The sequence below is a fragment of the Acanthisitta chloris genome, unplaced genomic scaffold, assembly GCF_000695815.1.
Source record: "Acanthisitta chloris isolate BGI_N310 unplaced genomic scaffold, ASM69581v1 scaffold16149, whole genome shotgun sequence".
Taxonomy (NCBI): Eukaryota; Metazoa; Chordata; class Aves; order Passeriformes; family Acanthisittidae; genus Acanthisitta; species Acanthisitta chloris.
The window spans coordinates 25,459-46,651 of NW_008692154.1; the positions used below are offsets into that span (position 1 = coordinate 25,459).

General features: G+C 36.1%; 2 protein-coding genes across 2 annotated transcripts in view; one reads left to right on the plus strand and one right to left on the minus strand.

The window, feature by feature from the left end:
• Positions 1-21,193, plus strand: part of LOC103809694 (voltage-dependent calcium channel subunit alpha-2/delta-3) — a 97,618-nt gene that overhangs the window by 17,128 nt on the left and 59,297 nt on the right. The gene's annotated exons all lie outside the window — the stretch shown is intronic.
• On the minus strand, positions 8,518-13,889 carry LRTM1 (leucine-rich repeats and transmembrane domains 1). Its single transcript, XM_009082549.1, has 3 exons — positions 13,883-13,889; positions 11,891-12,487; positions 8,518-8,951 (listed from the first exon to the last, which is right to left on the minus strand). The coding sequence occupies exons 1-3, from the start codon at positions 13,887-13,889 to the stop codon at positions 8,518-8,520; spliced, it is 1,038 nt and encodes a 345-aa protein (XP_009080797.1).

The window sequence follows — 21,193 nt, forward strand, 5'->3', positions numbered from 1 at the left end:
GATATTTCTTGATGTGTGAAATCATTTTAGGTCCTTCATTTGAATTTCAGTTTCCAAGTAGTAAATATATGGACATCTGGATAAGTGCAGCATAGGATTTGTATGTGTCATGTACGTGTTTACTTCCATTTTGGGGAGATAGGTGATGTACAATTTTGTTAAAAGTGGATTATTAAAGATAGTGCTCACCTAGACAGTTCTGGTCAAGATATGGGGATGGCAGCAAGCAAACAAGAGTCATCATGGAGTAAAGCAGGCTCTAAAAATTGAAGAATCATTCTCTCTTGACATTAGAGAGTGTTGAGAAAGTACATGGACCTTCATATATGTACTTCCCTGTAGCTGCATTTTGGTTCAAAAGCTGCTGTACACTACAAGACTTTAAAAGCCCTTTATGTTGAAAGAGGCCATCACTGTTCACAGAAAACAAGAAAATTAGCCAAATTAAAGATAACAGAACTGACATAATCTTCTTAGGGCAAAAATTTATTAAAGATCGTTGAAGAAAATGTCTGATGTAAATTGTCAAGTCCTCTTAACTTTCCTTCATTGAACAAGCAGAACCTGAATTTGAAGCCTCATTGAAAAAGTCTGTAGCAGTGCTTAGTAAAATGCTCTGGACACTTAGTCAGAAGAATGAAGGATTAAATCATACACAGGCAAAGTCTTTCATCTCACAGGCATTTGGAATTTAGAGTTTGAAGTAGATGAGGAGGAATAGTCCATTTTTATTTAATACAAGGCTGCTTAGAAATGCTGAAATTAAGTACATTTTTTTCCATAGTTCTTTTGTGCCTGTTTTTGTGCAAACTAGTTATATATATGAATGGTTGAGGTTGGAGTTGGCATCTTGAGATCATTTAGTCCAATCCTGGTGGACTAGATCTTGAGAGAATCCTGAGTTACAGCAGATTACCCAGAGCTGTGTCTGCTCAGATCTGGAATGTCTCCACAAGTGGAGAGGCTGCACCCTCTCTGGGTGCCTTATATAAGATGTAGCTAGATAAGGAAAAACTGCTGGGGATTTATTACTGTTGTCACCAATCGCTAAAAATGTAGAATTGGAAAAAGGTTTTGTTCCTATGGTATCAATGTATGAGGAAAGAATGTCTGAAGTGGTTTGATATTTTTCTACCATTTTTTTGAATGTTTGGTTTTGTATTGGACTCCTTATTTGTCAAAGCTGAAATTAGAAAATAGAAAGCAATAAGGAGCACACATGCTCTTCTGTGGTCTGTCAATCAAAATCAAGCAATATTTTAGTTTGTTCATTTAAAAAACATAAAAAGATTTATCAGCACATCAGACCTGTAGTTTCTGAAAGGGAGCAAGCCCTGATTGCTCTGTGTCAGCTTAACTACAATAATATATTAACAGAAGCTCACTGTAGCTAAATCAGAGAGAAATGAAACTACTTCAGTTATCTGAAGATTTCTTTTATTCAGCAGAATTCTGGGAATAAAAGAAATCTATGTTTTTCTTGTGTACAGGCATCTTTACAGTCATTTTCTATCAAAGAAGAGTGATTGCCTGGGATGTGCATTCAAGAGTTGCCATAGCTCTGTGAATCTATCCTGACTCAGTCTTTACTGCTGAAGCTGCATAAAAAGAGCAATTGCAGTAATTTCTGTTTGGACAGAAGATAAAAATCTGATTTTCCTCATAATTGTAAGATATTTGGATTGGTGTTTTTATTTTTCTTCTGTATCCCAAGCATTCCTCATACAGGTGGCATGAAGATCAGGCACTCTTAGAATCTTCTGTGGCAAACGTTACCAAAAAGTCTATAGCCCTTGTGAGAATGCCAGATCAACAAGGGTCAGATTCTGCCACTTATGTACATATTGGATAATAGTTACACTTTTTTATGTAGTCCTTTCAAGAGAATACATTTACTATTAATTTCAGAATGATTAAGGATGGCCAATTTTTTCTCACAGAAATTATTTTCTGCTGCCAACCAGTAAAAACTTACAAAAAAAGAGAGCTACTTTCACCCATGATTCATAACTTTATATGTTTTGTCTCTATATAGGTATCTGACTGAGAAGGTTCCAAGGAATCTGTCCTTAAATTCATTAATTTTATAGCAGATGGTGTCATAAGTTATGTTGCTCCCTGTTCTCTGCCACACAGTAATGTTGTGAGACTAATAGAATAATTTATCTAGTAACAGTTTTCTTGGAAAGAAACATGTTCTTATGGCTTAGCAGAATAAAACACCTGCTATTGATTTCTGCTAAAACTACAGATCATGCTTAAGTTTTATTTTATATACATGCATATAAAATTTAAATTTAAATATGAACTAAAAATACATTTAAAATATTATAAGCTGGCCTTTCTAGTCAGATGTAGGAGGTGTTACTGAATCTGAAGAAAAGGCAGCCTAAACCTCTTCTGTTCACTGACAGTTTGATTTTAAATGCTTTTACCAAAAATGCTCACTATGCAAACAAGGAATATTATGTTTTATACTGCCGAGCAAATTGTTCCAAGTAATACCAGAATCCAATATTAAACTTTTCCAGTGTTTAACTTTTCAAAATTTTTTTATAATGAGCCTATATACATGTTCAAGGGGTTGTTCTTCAAACTCTGGTTAGAGAGAGATTTTTTACAAATGTCCTCATCCTTCACCTTTGTTGTTCTTCTTTTCATATAATTTTTGAACCAAACATTAGTATAACAATAAATTCAGTTATTCCATTTAGATATTTCTAGTCACGATGCTAAAAACCCTCAGGTATTTCAGATGACACAGCTTGAAGATTTAGGATCTCCTTTTTGTTTCCCATCCATAAGCTAAGGAAGATATGGTAAAGATTTCATTTCATCACTGTTTTGTTAAAAATGGCATACAATTTTAAACGCCTCCATTCTGGCCAGAGGAAAGGGATCCTGGTGATCCTGCCATTTCAGATATCTCAAACTGTGCCTTGAGAACAGGAAAGATCCAAAATCTCATTTTACTTTTAAAATACAAATCTGCCTTATTGGGCCTGGTCACAATTCAGGTTTTCATTCTTCCTGTTTATATCAACCTCTGCAGAATAGCAATTTAAAAGGAAAATTTGTGACTATACCAGTTTTCCAGTACCTGAGACTTGTGCTATTCTAGGCTTTAAGAAAGGAATATTGTTTTATAATTTCATGGAAGAATAAATGCCCTTAAGACACAAACATTTTGTTCTTCATTCCCTTTTCCTTTTCCCCTTATTTTCTGTGGTGTGTTAATATTTATATATGCATGACCTCAACACACCATTCAGGATTTTTTTGAGTGAATTTGAGTGGGGTTTGCATGCACATCTCTCTTTTAATAAGGTCCTAGAACATGCTTTGAAAAAGTTACTCACAATTATGTAATCAAAAGTAGTTTGAATTACTGATATTTCTAGGTGTGGCAGATACAGCAAGTATTTTACAAATAGTGAAATCTGCTGTTGTTACAGTAGCATGTAGGGTAGATACATCTGCTCTGTACTGCTTGAACTCTTTTTTCTCATTTTTTTTTGTCACGTGTATTGCTTTTGTATTGGTATATTATTAAAAACGTTCAAGCAAATGTCACTGCCATACACAGTCCTTAAAATTTATGATACCATCTATAACATTACATTTAGTTATGAAAGCCTAAGGGAAAATGAATATGTCATCATAATGACACACCAACCAAATTTCTGAGGCATTCTAAAATAGATGTTTTCCTTGTCAGGCAAGACAGTGATTTACTTAATCTTTACTCCACATTATAAGCCACAGAAGATTATATTCAGCAGTAGTGTTTAGTAAATCCCTCAAAATGCTTTTCATGCTTTGGTAGAAAACCACTACTTTGTGTTTTTTCCAGCGTTTCTTGTCCGTTTTGAATATTATCTTTGTATTCATAAATCTAATATTAGTATATAGACTAATGTTTTCAGTTTTAGGAAAAGTGAGATGTGTATTTGTACAGTCTAATATTAAACAACTTGCAGACCTAGGTTAGGAGCCATGATGTGGGAAAGATAGTTTGTAGGTAATGTGTGGGGAGAGGTAAACTTCTCCTCAAAATGCTTTAGAGCACGTGGTGAAATCCTGCCCCTCTTCATTGACTCAATAGTGAAGCTGAAGGTAGATGACATAGTCTCGACCCTTCATGCATTTCTATTCATTTCCATTTGTTCTCAGCTCATTTCACTACATGGAATTAGTGTGCAGACTAGTTGAATAAAGACAGTTCTCTGCTAGTGTTAACTTAAGAATTTAACCTCTATTTATCTAATTCCTTGGCTTTCCCCTCCACTTGTACTCAGAGAATCCAGGACTCTGATGGATCAATTAGAGCAGTATCCCAACAAGTATATTATTAACATGCATAATAAATGGCATAGAGCACCTGCTATTTGCTTCGGCACTTCTGCTTTGCTGTTGGGATTTTTTGGTTGATTGGTCAGGTTTTAATACTGTGTAATTTGTGGAGGAGGAACATCCTTGTGATCTAATAGCAATCAGATTCTAGGGGCATTTTGCTAATTAATTCTGCTGCCAGCAAAATTAATCCCTGATTGTAGAACAAGGCAACAGATGAGCTGTCAGGTCCTTTGGAAAACTTCAGATAACACTGTGCAAGTATGAAGCTGCAATACATACATGTGAATACATTAATACCAGTCTAAGTATTGTGGATTAACTAATTTCCCCCTCAACAGACTCTATTTCCAAATAATAACAGCATTTAATCACGTGTTTGTTGTATCTTGAAATGAGGCTGACAGCCTTATGCAAAAAAGTTGAACATACAGTGTACATAGCCCTAAAATACCAGGGGATCCCTCTGCAATCCGTAGCTGACAGTAACCACATCTTTCACTGGAGAGGGGTGTGAAGCATGTAGTTGGTTTGTTTATTATGGGCTTCTAATTCCAGCCAAGATAGATGGTTACTATGCAACAGCTGGTATTTTCCTGATAATGTTGTTAATGATAAATAAACTATGTATAGTGTCACTAAACCTGCTTTAATATTCCAGAAGAGGGATCTGGAATTAATTTAAACATTGCATTACTAGAGAATAATGAAGCTGGATTTTCACTGACTTTTTGCAAGTTCTGAATGGAAAGACAAATATGGCAAGCAAGTATGTTGCAGTTTAAGCTTTGTGTCTTTCAATGTAGATACTATAGGTCATTTCCTGTAAAGAACATTGGTGTATTGTAGCTTTTAATTTCTGTTCTAAAACGAAATTTTAGAAAGCCCCTTTTTCTGAAAACAAAGTGATATTGCAAACCTCTATATAAAAGACAAGGATACAGGTCTTTGCAAATACCTTGCAGAGTAGTGTGTCCTGGTAGTTTGTTGACTTTGAGGAAGAAGAGTGTTTTGCACAGAGATTAGGAAAAAATGCTGTGCTTACTATAATACTCTCATGAGATTGCTGAAAGAACAACAAAGCTTTCTCAGGACCCTTTATCTCAAAAATAAATCTGTTTGGACAAATTATTTCAGTGGCAGATGTCCATTGCTAAGCTTTACAAATTAAGGGCAGTTCTGTGGGGAATCAGTCTTCCACTCGTGGTAGTCAATAATTGTTATAGACAGTAAATTGTGCCTTTTATCTCTGTTGAACATTCTGTTTCCTCTACTGAAAAAAAAAAGAAATAATTTTGCCTTTATTAATTCAAGCATATGAATAAATACTTTTCTCTGTTCAATGTGTGTTATTAGCTTATCAGAAATAACTGGGATTTGTTCATTGCAGACACTCTTATAAATATGATATATAGTCTTATAAACCTTAAATGAAAAATTTCCCTGGGATTTTTTTATTGGGTTGTTGTTTAATTTTTTTCCTTTAGCAAACAGCAAGTTAGGAAGTATAGAATCAGATTTTGCATGGATTGGTTTGCTCTACTCCTATAGCAGAGGGAACTAATGGAAATATAAAATACTCTCCTTTCTGGCAGAACTCCATATCAATTTATAGCCTTGTGTGTGCATAAAAATCCCCAAAGCATCTTAAATGTAACTTGTAATGAGTTTCTTTAAATACGGTTGTGCCCTTCATTGCCTCTTCCTCACCTTTTTCCTTTCCCACCCTGCCACCCCCCACGGTCTTACAGTAAGGAAAGTCTTACGGTTTTGGTGATAGGACTGGTTTTTTAAGGACTAGGAGGATGTTCTGGTTTTATCTTTGCTTGAAAATACCAGAAGTGTGAACTGATTTGTGATGGAAGCTGCATTGCTCTATCTGAGCCTGTTAGAAACACTGCGGGTGAAATCTCCCTGGAGATTGGAGGTTTATTAGCTTTCATCCTAGGATCTGCAGTTTGAGTACAAGTGTGTTCATTTTAGGTTGTGACTGTAGAAAAGCACTGATTTGGCATGGCTCCAATCTCATTTTTTGGCCCATGGGCAATAAGATCCAGTCCTGCCTTACTTCAGTCTTCTCTATCTGAAAAACCATGTTTTGCTTTGCAAAATGTAATGGCAATAAATGGATAAAGGAGTAGAAAATGTAGATTTACATATTTAAATGACCTAGTTCTGAAAGTAGATTATTCATTAAGTTTTACCAACTGTTTAAAAGGAAAACAGCAAACATCAAGAAATCAGTTTAAAGCGCCTGAATATAAATCTTCTAAATATTAAGCTACTCTAAAAATATAAATATTCTAAAAATTTTGTGCTGCTGATGTCTTAGCTGAAGTAATGTGCCCTTTCTAGGGTATCACATTTTAAAGAAAATGTAGAAGAACCGAAAAGGTTCCATAGAATGCAGGGGCGGGGGTGGGGGGGAAGTTTAGAGAATGTGGTCTTGTAAGAAAAATTTGAAACAGCTTGATTTATTTAGTTCAGGACAGAGAAGAATGAACAGAGCCTAATAATGATACGAAGTATTTAGCAGTTAAAAAAAAGAGAGCAGATAGTAATTGATTGTTTTCAATGTCTGCTAGATTTAGATTAAGACAGAGATGCTTAATTTTCTCTGGACATGAAAGTAACTGCAGATGCAGGAATGAGCTTTAATATTTAGGTTGCAATTATTACTAAGTAGATGAGAGCAAGGGTTACATGACTCCTGCCACATAGCCCATTACTCAGTTGAGACTGTTGTTAGAATAGCTACAGAGCTAGATCTTGGAATCCATCTGTTGGAAGAGGAGTGCAGGTCTCCAAATGCCACAGCATAGCTTCCCTTTCTCCTTGTTGCAGAGTGTTATTTGGCCATTTTCATCGAGGCTATAAACATTGTTGACTTCTCCATAAGCTACCTACAAAGGACTACATCCCTGTCACTGGAGAGGGTTAAGAGACATTAGACATGCCACATATAGCCCAAAATGTGTTTTATCTTGCCTTGGGAAAGGTGAATGGAGTTGCTGATCTCTGTTGGTTGCCTTAAAATAATTTCTAGGAATTCTTTAAAAAAATACTGCTGCACATTCAAAATACTTTGACACTTCTAAACTTATGTTACCCAACAGGTTTTGGCTCTGATTTCCTCAGATGGCAAAACAGCTCTGCAGAAAGTAAGGGTGGACCCTTGAATGAATTCAGCTGAATGTTCTCTCTGTGAGAGAGAATGTGTAAACATGCAACTATATTATCCTCATACTGAAGGGCAGCACTGTGATGGGAGCTGCATCTGCAGTCACGGTATTTGCAAAATTAAACACTTACATGTTGATTTGCGAATAAGTAGCTACAGGAATGTCTGTAGCAAGGATGTATGCCAGCAGGATATCACATAGTGTCTTCATACATGCTCTGTGTGCTCATTTCAGTGCTCATATCCAAAGCAGTGTAGCATTTTTCCTTTCTTCAGCATTTTCTCAGCTCTCTTCTTTCTTCCCTACTAAGTGATTTTAAAACTATATGTGATAGTTAACGAGATACTTCCTATTTTCTAAGTTAGGTGATGATGTAATGTTTTATTGCTTTCCTCTAGGGAAGATCGAAAGGCTGAAAACACATTTTTGGAAATGTTTCTAGGGAAGATCGGAAGGCTGAAAACACATTTTTGGAAATGTTTATAACACTTGTTTACAATATCAGAGGCAATGTATAGACTGGCTGGTTTGAAAACAGATTGTGAGTTGTATAGACCTCAAAATAGATAGTAATTTGTAGCTATTTTCTATTTTTCATTGCAAAAAGGTCACTCCTGTTGGCCACTGACTGTAGCTGCACCATAACTGATGTCTTGGTCTTACACTGCATCAAGAGCTAAGTAAAGGAGAGTGGAATACTTTAAAGTGGCTATGTCAAGATTTCATTATCTCAAACACTCAGCCTTGAACTGTGGCTTCAGAATATACACACACAAAATATAAATAAACTTACATTGTTCTATATAACGTCTTAATAGATATTCCAAAGAATATATATGTTTCCATTAAAAAAAACCCAAAGTATGAAAAAGCTGAAAAAGAAAAAAACCCAGTAATTACCATTAAATCAATCCTATTTAGATTCCAGGCTTTTTAACTGAAGCAAGGGCTTTATTCTCAAGAAACCAAAGACAGAAGTAACTCAAGCCAAGGAACTATCAAATGGCTCTTTTTCCTCTGGAGTCCCATGCTGTCTGACCGGGGCCAAATGTTCTTTGTGGTATTTAGCAGTAATTGCAGCATAAGCACAACCATAAACAGCAGCTGCCAACATCATTAGACACACAATTCCACAGACAACTCCGGTGATTACTACAGTGGCAATTGCATGACGCAAACTAACAGGCCTTGGCTTGGGTTTGGGTTCACAGCTTGAGCGGCTGCTTTCCCCGTGCTCGCTGTGGTGGCTGTGCTTCAGAGAGCTCCTGTGCTCATAGCTGTGGTGGTGAGTGCTGGCCAGGTGGACATGAGCTGTTGTTAGAGGGCATGCCCCAAACAGCTCATAGGGAACTTTGAGGAGGTCCTTTCCCTTCCGAATCCCTGGTGTTGAGCAGATAATGCCGTCACTTATTCCTCCTGAAAAAAAAATAAATTTATGGTCTTAATATTTGATGGTTTCTAAATTATCTTCATGTAAAATTAACAGAAACATGAAGTAAAATGGTCAGCTTCAACTTTATGCTTTTGAAGATTTATATTTTTGAAACCTGTTTTCAGTTAAGTCAATGGTGAGATTATTACATTTTAAAACTCATATAAGAGAGTATTTTCAAGCAACAGTTCATCAGGAATTAAGTTATCTATGATTTTATATATGTAAAAGTAAAAAAACAATGGTGGTAGAAAAGTAAGAACAAAGTCATAGATGAAAACGAAGAGGTATTTTTGACAGCAAATTCAATTCATTCAATTCATACCGTTGCCTCTTTTTATAGAGAGAAATGGAAACAATATCTTTAGAGAAGGTTTCCCACTTGATTGAAATATCCCATGAAATAGTCATTGTTCTGACATCATATGCTAACTGTAATGAAGCAAAGAGGAAGCTTAGTAAGTTGTACGTATACATTAACAATTTTTTGAGGCAAGGCTCGTGGTAAAAATATATACAGAGATATAAAGGAGTTAAGATTAATCAATCTGTTACCCTGCTCAAATGGTAAATTTCATGATTGCTTAGAGCCAACTTCTGCTCTCTCCCAGAGGATGTTTTTAGTATAATGGGAAGTGAAGTAGGAAGCCACAGTGCTGGTAAATCACACCTTTGTTCCTCAGCATGTACAGGAATACACACCGAGCGTAGCCTGCAGGTTCCTAATTAGTCTATACACCATGCCTGTAGGGGTGTAGTGTGTCAAGAAGTCCACAAGGCCAAAAATAGTGTTTGCATATTTTAGAAAATTGGCTAATCAAATCAACTGAATTTTCTTCCTCTTCTCTATCCAAAATAATGCACCTTTCAGTTACAGTCAGGCATAAAAATTTACAGCCTGAAAAGGCTTTGAGAAAGTAACAAATACAGATGGACTCAAACTGACATCTGGAGACTACTCCACATATATTGATGATATTCCAAGACAGATCTGAGCATAGCAGATCTTTAGCAGCCAAACCCGAAGCATTGTTCCAGACACCTCCAATGTGTTAGTTCAAATGTGGATGTAGATAAAAACTCCAAATCCTGCAACTGCAATCCTTTCCTGGTTTTAAGGAACTAAATGTGTGTGCTTGGAATAGAACACTGATGTCCCTCCTGAGCCAAAGCATTCTCTATTATTTTTTATGAGTATGCGTGAAAGGTCAGTTGTCTGAGATGGATTCAGCTAAAGATACTGAAATATTTTAGAGTTATATTGGACAAAAAACCCCAATAAATTAAAAATAAAGAAAAAATTAAAATCAGACTAAGTTCCATCTCTAATTGTTTTGTTATGACATGCAAGAAATATCTGTAGAGCCACCATGCTGTTTCATCATATGTATGCCATATAAGTAATGGGAAACATTAATGTGTAATGTAATTTTTCTTCATGTGATTCAGAGGAATAATTTTAGGGAAATACAGACACAGAAGAGAACATTATATTAGGACTTCCTTTAAAACTTGTTGCTAAAATGAATCTGTAAGTTCCATTTCACCATTTAATTAATCCGTGCGGTGTTCAGAAATATGGAAGGGCATCTCTGAATTTCTAAGCACTGGTTTTTTGAACTAAGTTGCAACATTTATGCTGCTGGCAGAATAATTAAGATAATCTGATATATTTATCTTGGATCATTACATTCTTCTGCACAGAGAAGCCAACCCCTGCTGAATTGTCTTGTAGAGAACAGTTCCAGTATAATAGAACTAACACCCTGTGATAATGACCCATGCAAAATATTAAGATGTTAACACTGAGAGGAGTTTAGCCCTTTGTCTTTTCTAAAAGGTTGCTTATGCTAGTGAATTTACCTTACCCAAGGACTACTCCAGTATTAATTGTGTCCCAGCATAACCAGTACAGTTTTCCAACTGGCCTGTAGAGCTCTGATCCCTGAACATGACAGTCCATTCAGTCACAGGCCACATGGACCATCTTCACATATGCTCTGTTGCAACCTGCTCCATGTCACCTCCATATACAGACAGGTAATCAGTAGTTTGGTCACATGCAAACATCAAAACCTGTTACAGAAAAAAGGAAATTGCCCTGCTGTTCTGAATTCTCAGTCTGAACATACCTCCTGGGAGAAAAAATTAATTTCTTTTAATACTTAATTCTTTGAGAGTTAAATATCTTTTTTTTTGATGGAATAATTCATGAATATATTTAAAAGCAGGTGGGAGCAAAATATGAAACTACTTCTATTTATAAAATTTACTCTTCCCTATGTGATACCATTTCTGTCAGGAAATTGTCAATGAATTTAGTAACTCTTCTGGTTAACAATTAATTAGGAAGTGACACTAGGCAATTGAAAATTGTCCAAGGTGTAACATACAGTTTAAGGTGAAGTATTCTTAAAATATTAAAGAACTACAAAGCTATAAGTGATAGAGGAACTAGAATCCTGAGTTCTCTAAAGCTTAATTGGCACTGATACCTGCCTTGGTGTTTATCATCTTGTGTCAGGGAAAAAGCTTTTAAACAGTAAGTTGGTTTTGAGCAAAAATACACAGGTAGAATTAAAGCAAGTGTATGTGCACAAACATACTTGTTTGATACAGAGAGAGATGTGGAGATGTATGCATATACACAGTGCACATGTTTGCAGAACATATCTGTACATGCTATATGGTTGTATTGTATATATATCTTTATGCACTAATATGAAGTTCCTCTTTGATTCTAGTTTGTCACCTGTGTTTATGAAAGCACTTACACTCTGACATATGCAGAAAAACATATTTTAGTATGTTTATTTGAGGGAATGAATGAAGATGTGAAGTTCATTTCAGCCATAGTGGTGAAGATCAGTTAGATGCTGGTTAAATGTTCTCATGTGCACTGTATGTAATAAGAATTCCTTACCTCTGTACAGAAAGCTCTCCAGCCACAGTTTCAGGCCAAAGACATTACAATTACATTGCCAGGGATTATCTTTGAAGAGAACCACTTTCAGGTTTGGAAGTGACTCCAGCAGAACTCTTTCCATTTTCTGAAGTTTGTTATGCTTCAGAGAGAGCAATGTTATATTCCCTGTGCTGTTTCCAAATTTCTCAGGCAGACGTATAATGCTGTTGGATGACAAGTCCAGTTCTTTAAGGTGTGGGAGGAAACTGAAAGTCTTGTTTTCTATGTAATGAATCAAATTTCTGGTTAGGTTTAGAACCTGTAGATACCGTAATTTTTGGAAAGCACCAGGTGCCACACTTGAGATAGAATTATTAGACAAGTCTAAGATTTTGAGAAATGGTGTTCCAGTGAATGCATTTTGGTTGATTCTCCAGATACGGTTATTCTGCAACTGTAGTATCTGAATTTCAGGAGGTAAATGGGCAGGAATGTCAGTAAATCCTCTATTCTTGCAGTCTGCAGTCTTTGAAGCTGTGTAGCATAGGCATTTGTCAGGGCATCCATGAGCAGCATGTGTTAACCAGATGGCACTCAAAACCAAAAGCCAGTTACCTGTATCACAAGGGAAAGAAGATTTAAAATTAGGTTAAAATGTTTATCTCTTGGCAATGTACAAGTCACAAACATGGCCAGAAGACACACCACTCCATAATAAACATTAATGTAACTAGCATAAGAGAGTGTGTTTCTTTTACAATACAGTAGTAAATATCAGATAGTGCTGAAGTACTTTTATAATGCATCATGAAGCTAGTTCTTCCATGGTCTTAAAATGGCTTTATCTTAACTACAAATGTTTTTCAGGAGGATTTCAGCAGAGCAGTGATGTTTGAAGGGAATGTGACAGTTTCTAAAATTATTAAATTGAAATGTTTCCCTTTCTGTGGTTGCAACAACCTTAAGACATCTTGTGTCAGAAGAATTGCAAGTAGAACTTCCATTTTTCTGTGGTTTTACTAATTTTACTGCCTGAAAGAATTAAGTCAGTGTGCTGTCAAAAGAATAACTAGCTTCAGAGTCATTGTTACAAAAGCAATTAACAGTACTTTTTCAGAAGTTCAAGTTCTGTAAGTTTGTTCTTTAAAAGACCTATATTTATGCTCTTTAGTTCCTTTATCCAAATGCCACCTGTACTTCCCATAGATACAGGTTTCTACACAATTAGCAGACATTTGTCAATAAGCTTTTAAAAAGATAAATGAGTTGTCAGGAGTACTTAGTAATATCTATTATTTATAATTATCTGCTGCTCCCTGATGTTCAGGCAGTTCTAACAGAAAAATAATAATAGTTTTTACCTTTCATATCTTGCTAATGATCTTAACTTTGAAAACAAGCTATGTTCATAGCACAGCATGAAATTAAGAAAAAAACCTAAAAAAATCAGATGATGTAGAATAATTAGATTTTCTTTGACTAAAGGAAGTCAGAATGATAAATCCTTTTGTGACATTGTTTTTGAGATGGCTCAAACAATTTTTAATCTTTACTATTTCAAAATACAAATCATTTTTGTTTGTTGCTTCTTGAAGCCTTTAGAAATTAAAGGACATACTGCTTATTTACTTACAGAGATCAAACATTAATTGATTACAGGGAATAACATATTAATGGAATAACAGCATATGATTATAGTGTGAAATAAGATAAATGTATAAATGAAAGGTTTATTTTGGGACAACAGTATAAGTCACTAGCTAATCATTAATTTTCACTCAAAAATCTTCTGCAATACTGAATTCTGCATTGTAGAATTCACTTGAAAGAATTCAACATTCCTGCAAGAAAGGCAAGCAATACTTTCAGTTCATTACATTGTCCTGCAACAGTTGGCCTCAGAAAATGACACAGCTTCCAATGTAGAGTTAAAATAAACCCTTGCTTGGCAAGAAAATGCTTAGTAAACAGAAAAAATGCATTATTAATCTAAATGCTTCAGTATCTCACCTTTCATTCTGCTTTGCTTGTTCTTCCCCTGGCAGAAGATTCAGTCCAGATTTCTGATGCAGAACAGTAACACTGTCCTGATTCCCACGTCCAGTCTGTAACGTGCTCATCCAGGTTCCTTTCTGTGGGGTTTGGGGTTCGTTTTAGGTGGTATCTGTGGCTTTTGCAGAAGTGCAGCTACTTCTGGTCAGTTACTCCATCAGCCTTTGCTTTTTTTCTTAATCACAATCTTTCCCCCCCCCATTCTTTTTATGACTCTTAGAGACTTAGTCTGCCTCTTAATCAGTCAACAGGCCATGCAAAGCATGTCTGTCCAACTCAAACTGGACAGCTGTAGCAGAGAAATAATGACCTGATAGCCTTGCCTTTTCAATTTATTTAATCTGCATCAAATGCAAAACACAAAAATAAAGCTGCCTTTTTATATCCAGCATGGCTTCCTGAATTCTGGTGGATTATTAGCTGTGCTGTGTCAATTTTTACAAGATCAGATGATTCTGAACGTGGATTCTGATTATCCTGGAGGCAGTGGAGTGTATAATATTACTACGAATAGACCTGTGGGTTGATGACATGGTTTTGACAGTGTCCTTGTTTGCTCTTTTAAGCTTATTCATCTGACATCCATTAGTTGTGCTGACAGGATTTTATTGCATGGGAACACAGGGCTAGTGGCTTCTTTCATAAAACTGGCACACATATTGGTATAGTCACCAAGAATATTAAACAAAATAATTTGTTTTCAAAGATATTGGAAAGAAGTAGGAAATTATACTAAAATTGTACTTTGGGCTATGCCTTGACTTGTCATTTTGTTATTTCTGCAGTATAACTCATTCATACTGTGCCATCTACAACAATAAAAGGATTAATGACTTGCAACTATGAAGGAACTCAAAGGTGTTGAAAGGAATGAGAGATCTGGTTTATAATTGAGTCTTTCCAGGCTGTACAATCACTCCATCTGTTAGCTGTCCCATGGAGAGGGAAGCTGTGCAATCAAAAGCTTTCAGAGCTACTCTTAAATGTGACATAGCTTTCTTGCGTACAAATTCTGCTTTTAGGTGCTTTTGAAAAGATCACACATAGCTCACTTTCTAGGGCAAACATTATATGCAATAGGCAATGCTATGGAAAGAATCATAGAAAAGTTAGATCATGAGGTCCAAACTGCTGTTGAAAGCAGGGTCTTTACCAGAGGTTATCCAGGGTCCTGTCAAGCTGAGGCTTGAATATTTCCAATAACAGAGATTCAATCACTTCTCTGGGCAACCTACTGCAATGTATAACTGTCTACAGAATTAATAATTTTGTCTTGCATGCAGTTAGAGTTTTCCTTGGAGCAACTTGTGTCTTTCACCTTTAGTCCCACCACTATGCATCCCTCTGAAGTAAGCCTATCTTTCCCATAGCTGCCTTTTGGTTTCTGAAAGTCTGTGTTTAGCTCTCTGCCACCCTCACAGGAGAGAGCTGTGACTGTTATTACTGTATGTTTTGCTGAATTGTTTCTGACACTAGTCAAGACACCCCAAGGAACAGTGAATACTGGTGAGCAGTGAAGGAGAACATAGAAAAACTGACATGCTGTAAAGTGAACATGACTGTTCATCTCGAGGATCCCAGGATTCCTGCTTTGAAAGGCAGATCACACTATCCTTGACACTCTAGATGAATGACACCTTGTCCAGATACAGGATAAAGCCTGCAATTTGGTGTAGAGGAATACTATAGATGTAGATAGCCTTGTACCACAGTCATGCTGTTTAACTCCAGCTTTACAAAGAGAGGGAAAAAGAAGCTTAAAGATCAGCTGAACTTTAATGTCAGCTTAATGCAAAAAGCTTTTCTAACCTTTGTAGCATGATACATTTATTTGCTATTTCCTTTCCCGAGCCATGTATGTGCACACATATACGAACATATAAACAGACCTGTCTGAATTAGTACCAGTGAGTCATTTTAGAGAAGACAGAACTAAATGTAAAAAGGGCTATTATAAAATATTTTAGTCCTTAGAAGTTGCAGCCTTGCTAGGTATGGATACTCATTCAAAGAATGAAGCATGGTTGGGTACTTGCTGCTTGAGATGACATCCCTCTCTACTTGCAATAAGTCATCCCTTGTATCAGTGACAACTCCTTTCATGACCTTTGATTATGTTGCAGGAGGTAGAAGTTATTGTTGCAAAAGCTATTATGTTATTGTTTTCTGGTATGATAAGATTTATTCACATTTTTAAATTCTCTTTGGTATCTAAAATTTTATTTTGACTCATGAATTCAAAGGGTTTATTTTTTAAGGTATTTTTCCTTTTTAACTAATATTTGGTGACCAGGTGGGTATACAAGCTCCAACAGCAGTTTATTTCATCTAGTAGTGGCTTTAAAGAATGTCTCTTAACTGCCTCTCTTATTTTAGGTAAGACTTTGCCACTAGAATTGTATTATTTTTAGCACACGCCATATTAAAGAGATGTTCATGGGACAAGGTCACTGAAAGTTAAGCACTTTGGGAGGTTCAGTTCCAGCAATAATGCAGAGGTTGTTTTATTTACTCAGAATCATGGTATAAGAACTTATTACTTTTTTTTAAAAAAAAATCTTCATGCCAAGTTCAGATTTGGAAACATATGATTAAATCTGTCAATTTGCTTTTCATGTAGATGTGGCTATTTTTTCCTTATATTGAGACCTCTGAATGCACATGTTTTGTAAACAGAAGTTTCCCCAACCTATAATCCATGTCCTATTCCCATTAGTAATAATACTTTGGTTGTGACAGAGAAGTCTGATGTGGTGAAAATTATAGTTGTGTCACAGGTAGAGATTTGCCAGAAACAGAATAGCCATGAAATCTACTCTACTTCTGGCCTTTTGAACCACCAGCAGGATTCTTTTCAGTTGTCTGATGTGGTGCAGCAACTGTGTTATTGCAACTGCTTAAATTAGCTTGTGCCTGGCTGTAACAAGGTATGTTTCCCATTGCACATAGCGAGTCAGCTCCATGAGCTAATAGCTGATCCCTGTTGGCTGGTGGAGGCAGTTCAGTCTTTGCTTTGCCAGCAAACTCTTTGTTGCTGCAATTACTGCCATCTGCTTTAAAGAAGTTGTATGTGTAAGAATCATCTCTTTTACAGAAGAACATTATGTTAATTAAACTCTAGCTGAAAGGAAACAATTTAAATATTTCAAATATTTAAAAGCTATAGGATTTGGATTCCACTGCACTGTATATCAAGTCCAGGCAGACATGATTATGTTAAAAAATGTTCCTAAGACCACAGCAGACAATTCCTATACATACACTTTATTAGATTTATTTTCCTCATACTTTTGAGGAGGAAGGAATTAAAACTGAGATACTTTCAGGGAAATGCCATGTGCTTTCTGCTTACTAACATGTGTCTCCAGATTGGTAACACAGCTAAGCTCTGGCTGAAGACCCTAAATGAAACTTTGGGCAATGCAAGACACCTCTTCATTTTGGTTCAGGACAGAAAAAAAATCATATTTGTTAGTAAAACAGCCCTTACCGCTGTTGCTAAAATGATTCCCCCTTAAATGGCACTTTAAAAAATACAGTAATGCCTCATGGAGAGATCATATCCTTTCCCAGATGAGTCAGAATGCTGTGCAGAGATGACAGGACATAAGAAAACTAAAAGTCCCTCATGCTTTTCTTTCTGCAAGGGAAGTCCATGTACTTTAGGAGATCAGGACCCTCTCAACTTCTTCCTGACAGGGTCCTAGGTTTTCAAAACTGACAAAACTTAGAGGAAGGTGCTGGGTCCTAGTTCTGCCTGCCTTTCACAGAAGAAGTATAAGCCAATCAATCAAACTAAATTTGGCTTGAGAAATATTTTTGCCTTAAAAAGCTGGCCATATTTTCCAGATTTCTTCAGACATCCTACTGCTTAGATAGAATAAGAGGAGAATAGTACCAACTAGAATTTAATAATAGCAGATGTTGGTTATTACACAGCATAGGGAGACACTATGATGTCTAAAAGTTCTTTGTGTCTGAGTTGTTATGAATTGACAGTATCCCTTTCAGCTGGGAAGCAATATTGTGTAGCTCTAGAAATGAGGAAACAGGCAGACAGTTGCAATTTTGTAGAGGGGAAGAGCTCAGTTTTCTTCTTTTCAGTGGCTTGTTTTGCCTTACTTAGATACATCTGGTACTTGTTTATACAGTGTGTAATTAATCTATGAAATGCATTGTTGGAAGTTATCCTTGGGCCAGAAGATTAGTAGGATTCATATATAATCTGGAGCCATAGTTACCTCATGGGGCAAAAAAAAATAATTTAGAAGGGATATAAACTTTCACTCTTAGGGGCTTTAATCAACCACTAATGACACAAGTTATGGAGAAAAACCTTTCCCTGTGGGCAGGGTTTTTTTTCCATAATTATTATTTATGGGAATTTTTACACCTTCCTCTGACACCTCTAGAAGAGGCCAGTGTATGAGATATAATAGTGGACTAGATGAACTGGAACATGCTGCATTCCAGGTGGAAATTTTCAGTGGGGGAAAGGGTAGCTGGGCAACTTGAGGGCCTTCCAGTTGCAGCAGGCTGCAGACTGCTGAGGTGGGTGCTGCTGTGTCCCTGATGCCATTGGGGCAGCTGGGCTGAGCACCTTCTCCCTTTAGGTCAGAACTCTGTTCTTCCCCAGACTACTGTTCTGGTTTGGACTTGAAAAATATTTTAATATTCATATCTGGGTCATTACTTGCTACGTCTGTGTGTGTAATCTATAAACAACTGTTTGGGTCAGTCTTTTGTCTGCAGGGTTTTTTTCATTATTTTTTGTCTTTCACTAGAGTGATGCAAGAGTTTCAATTCATGAGGTAGATCGGTCAGCAATTTGTTGTGATATTATAAGTAATATAATGCAGTTTGATATTAGATTGGCCTGTACTACTTTTCCCATAGCTGATCAAATAAAGGTAAGAAGGGCTTACTTGGAAAATGCTGAAACTCCAACCTTACAGTATACTCTGGTAGGTAAAATATTACCAGAATGGATGCAAAGCCTTCAGAACAAGGAGAAGCACGTGGAATAGAGATGCCTGGCCTCTTTACCTTAATTGCAAGTTAGATGAAATTGCAGCAAGGGGCAGATTATGTGTCAGCAGAATATTTGTTCCATCACAAATAGCAGTGGGGGATGCAGATTCAATTTTCAATCATTTCCTGACTAATGTCAACCACCTGTTATACATGCTGAGCATCCACAGATAGAGTGTATCTCCAGTACAAGTAGGCTTAATTAATTCATTCATTTTGCCATTATTGTAATTGAAAAAAAAATGTTGCCTGACATCAAGCTAACAGAAATTAGAGGAATAAAATGGGAGATAGAAGAACAAATGTAAAAATAAGGACAGGTGTACACTTTATCTTGCTATTTTAGATGCTTTTTGTCTGCTCTTAAGCATGTTAAAATTGAGATCACTTGCTGTTTTTCTGCATAGCTTATTTCTTCATCAAAGTTCTTTTCTAAGCTTTTGCTAAGCTTTGTTTCCTTATTTTTATATGTAATGAGAATTTCTATTCATGGTCATAGCTCACCCTGGACTATACAAGTATAAATCTCTCTGTATGGTTGATTTACTAGACCAGTTCTTGTAAGATTCATAATAATTTTTTTTAAAAAACTTCTGTAAAAGTGTTTTGAAATGCTCACAGTGTATAAAGAAAGATTATAAAGTGCAGTAATTTTTTCTTCAACTGCTTCTCACCAATTGTGCTACAAAATAGAGCTCATACTTTATTGATTCCTTTTGTGCTTTTAAGACAGATCTGTAGTACTTAAGTAAAACTCACTGTTAAATGTTGAGAACTCCTATATTTATGGGCCCAAAAGGACTCTTCCTCCTTGCCCTAGGAGTCAGTTGAATACACAAACTTGCAGAAGCAGAGATGGCATTTGCTGCAGTAAAAAGTCCAACAGTGAAACCTCTGTAATTCTTGCAGTGTTTCTGAGATAGCCATGGGAGGGTTTTTTCACTAATTTAGTAAGGTACTAAATAACCTGACATTAAAATTATGCAGCTGATAAATAGTAAATACATAGACTTAAGCATCAGTAGAAATTTAAGTATTCTACTGGATCAGGACTGATGTGCTTAGTAGCTTTGATGGAATATTTCCCTTTGATGATGTTTTGCTACAAGAGAAAAGGTTGAAGCCTGTAACTGCTGAAAGAATCCTAATTGTCTTGCTGCAAGTCAAGTATGATGGACTGTCTGCCATTGCTGCACTGTAACATTCATGTTACAGACTTATCCTCTTGAATACTGCTGTGTAGCAGTTGTAACTATCAGACCTCTGAGCATGAGAGATGAGTAGAACCTGGAATGTTGGTGTTTGTTGCTTATGGGACCATTTCACAAGTGGAATAAGGATATTGTAAACTTTTTCCATATGACACCAATGAACAAGAATGAGACAGATACATGTACTTCACACTGTTGTTATTCTTTTCAATAGGAAATTAGTTTTACATGGCAGTACAGAGTTTGCTGCTTTTCTAGTTTCTTTGTTCTCTCTGGATTTCTGTGTCACCCCTACTGCTTTAACTACCACAGCAGCAGGCACCAAAACTCCTCTGACTATGACAAAATTCTAGAAATCATACAGCATGCTGTTACCCTTTTCTCCCCTCTACCCCTCATTTTTAACCTGTAAGCAGGTTTAAAACACCAAGTATGTTTTTAAAATACCTTTTTCTCCACTGAATGTTTTAAATGAAGTGACAGGGTAAGTCAGGTTTATAGATAGACTTCTCATTCCTCAAGCTGGAAAACTTAGCTGGTATAAAGGGTAATGATGCTTCTGTTTAGAATTTGCAAAATAGGCCACTGAGAAGTCTTTTTTGTCTCAAAAAGAAAAAGAAAATACTCTTTCAGAGGGTATTTTATTAATGAGAATTACAATGCTGGAAAATCTGGTATAGATTAGTGAAGAACAGTAACAGTGTATCCAAATGGAACTGGTTGGATAATTAAATTCCTTTAATAGGTACTGAAATTTAAACTTCTTGATGCCTCTGACGTAAGGAACAGTCATGGAACTTGATTCTATAAGTGTAATGTAGGAGAAAAATGTTGGGATGATGATTAGGGATTTCAGATACCCTGAGAGGAAATGTATGCAGGACTAGAACAATAGGCATTTAAATAAATATTTTATTTCTTTTAAAAAAAGGAACAGAAAAAGAACAACCCTTAAACCTGTAGCTATGAAATATAAAAAAAAAGCTTTAATAAAATCCTGTTTATATAGGGGTGCAGCTTATACCAG

Coding starts and splice junctions, on each gene's coding strand:
- LRTM1 (XM_009082549.1), bottom strand. Junction 8,952..11,890: donor GGAGAGCTTTCTGTACAGAG/GTAAGGAATTCT, acceptor TTTTTTTTTCAG/GAGGAATAAGTGACGGCATT.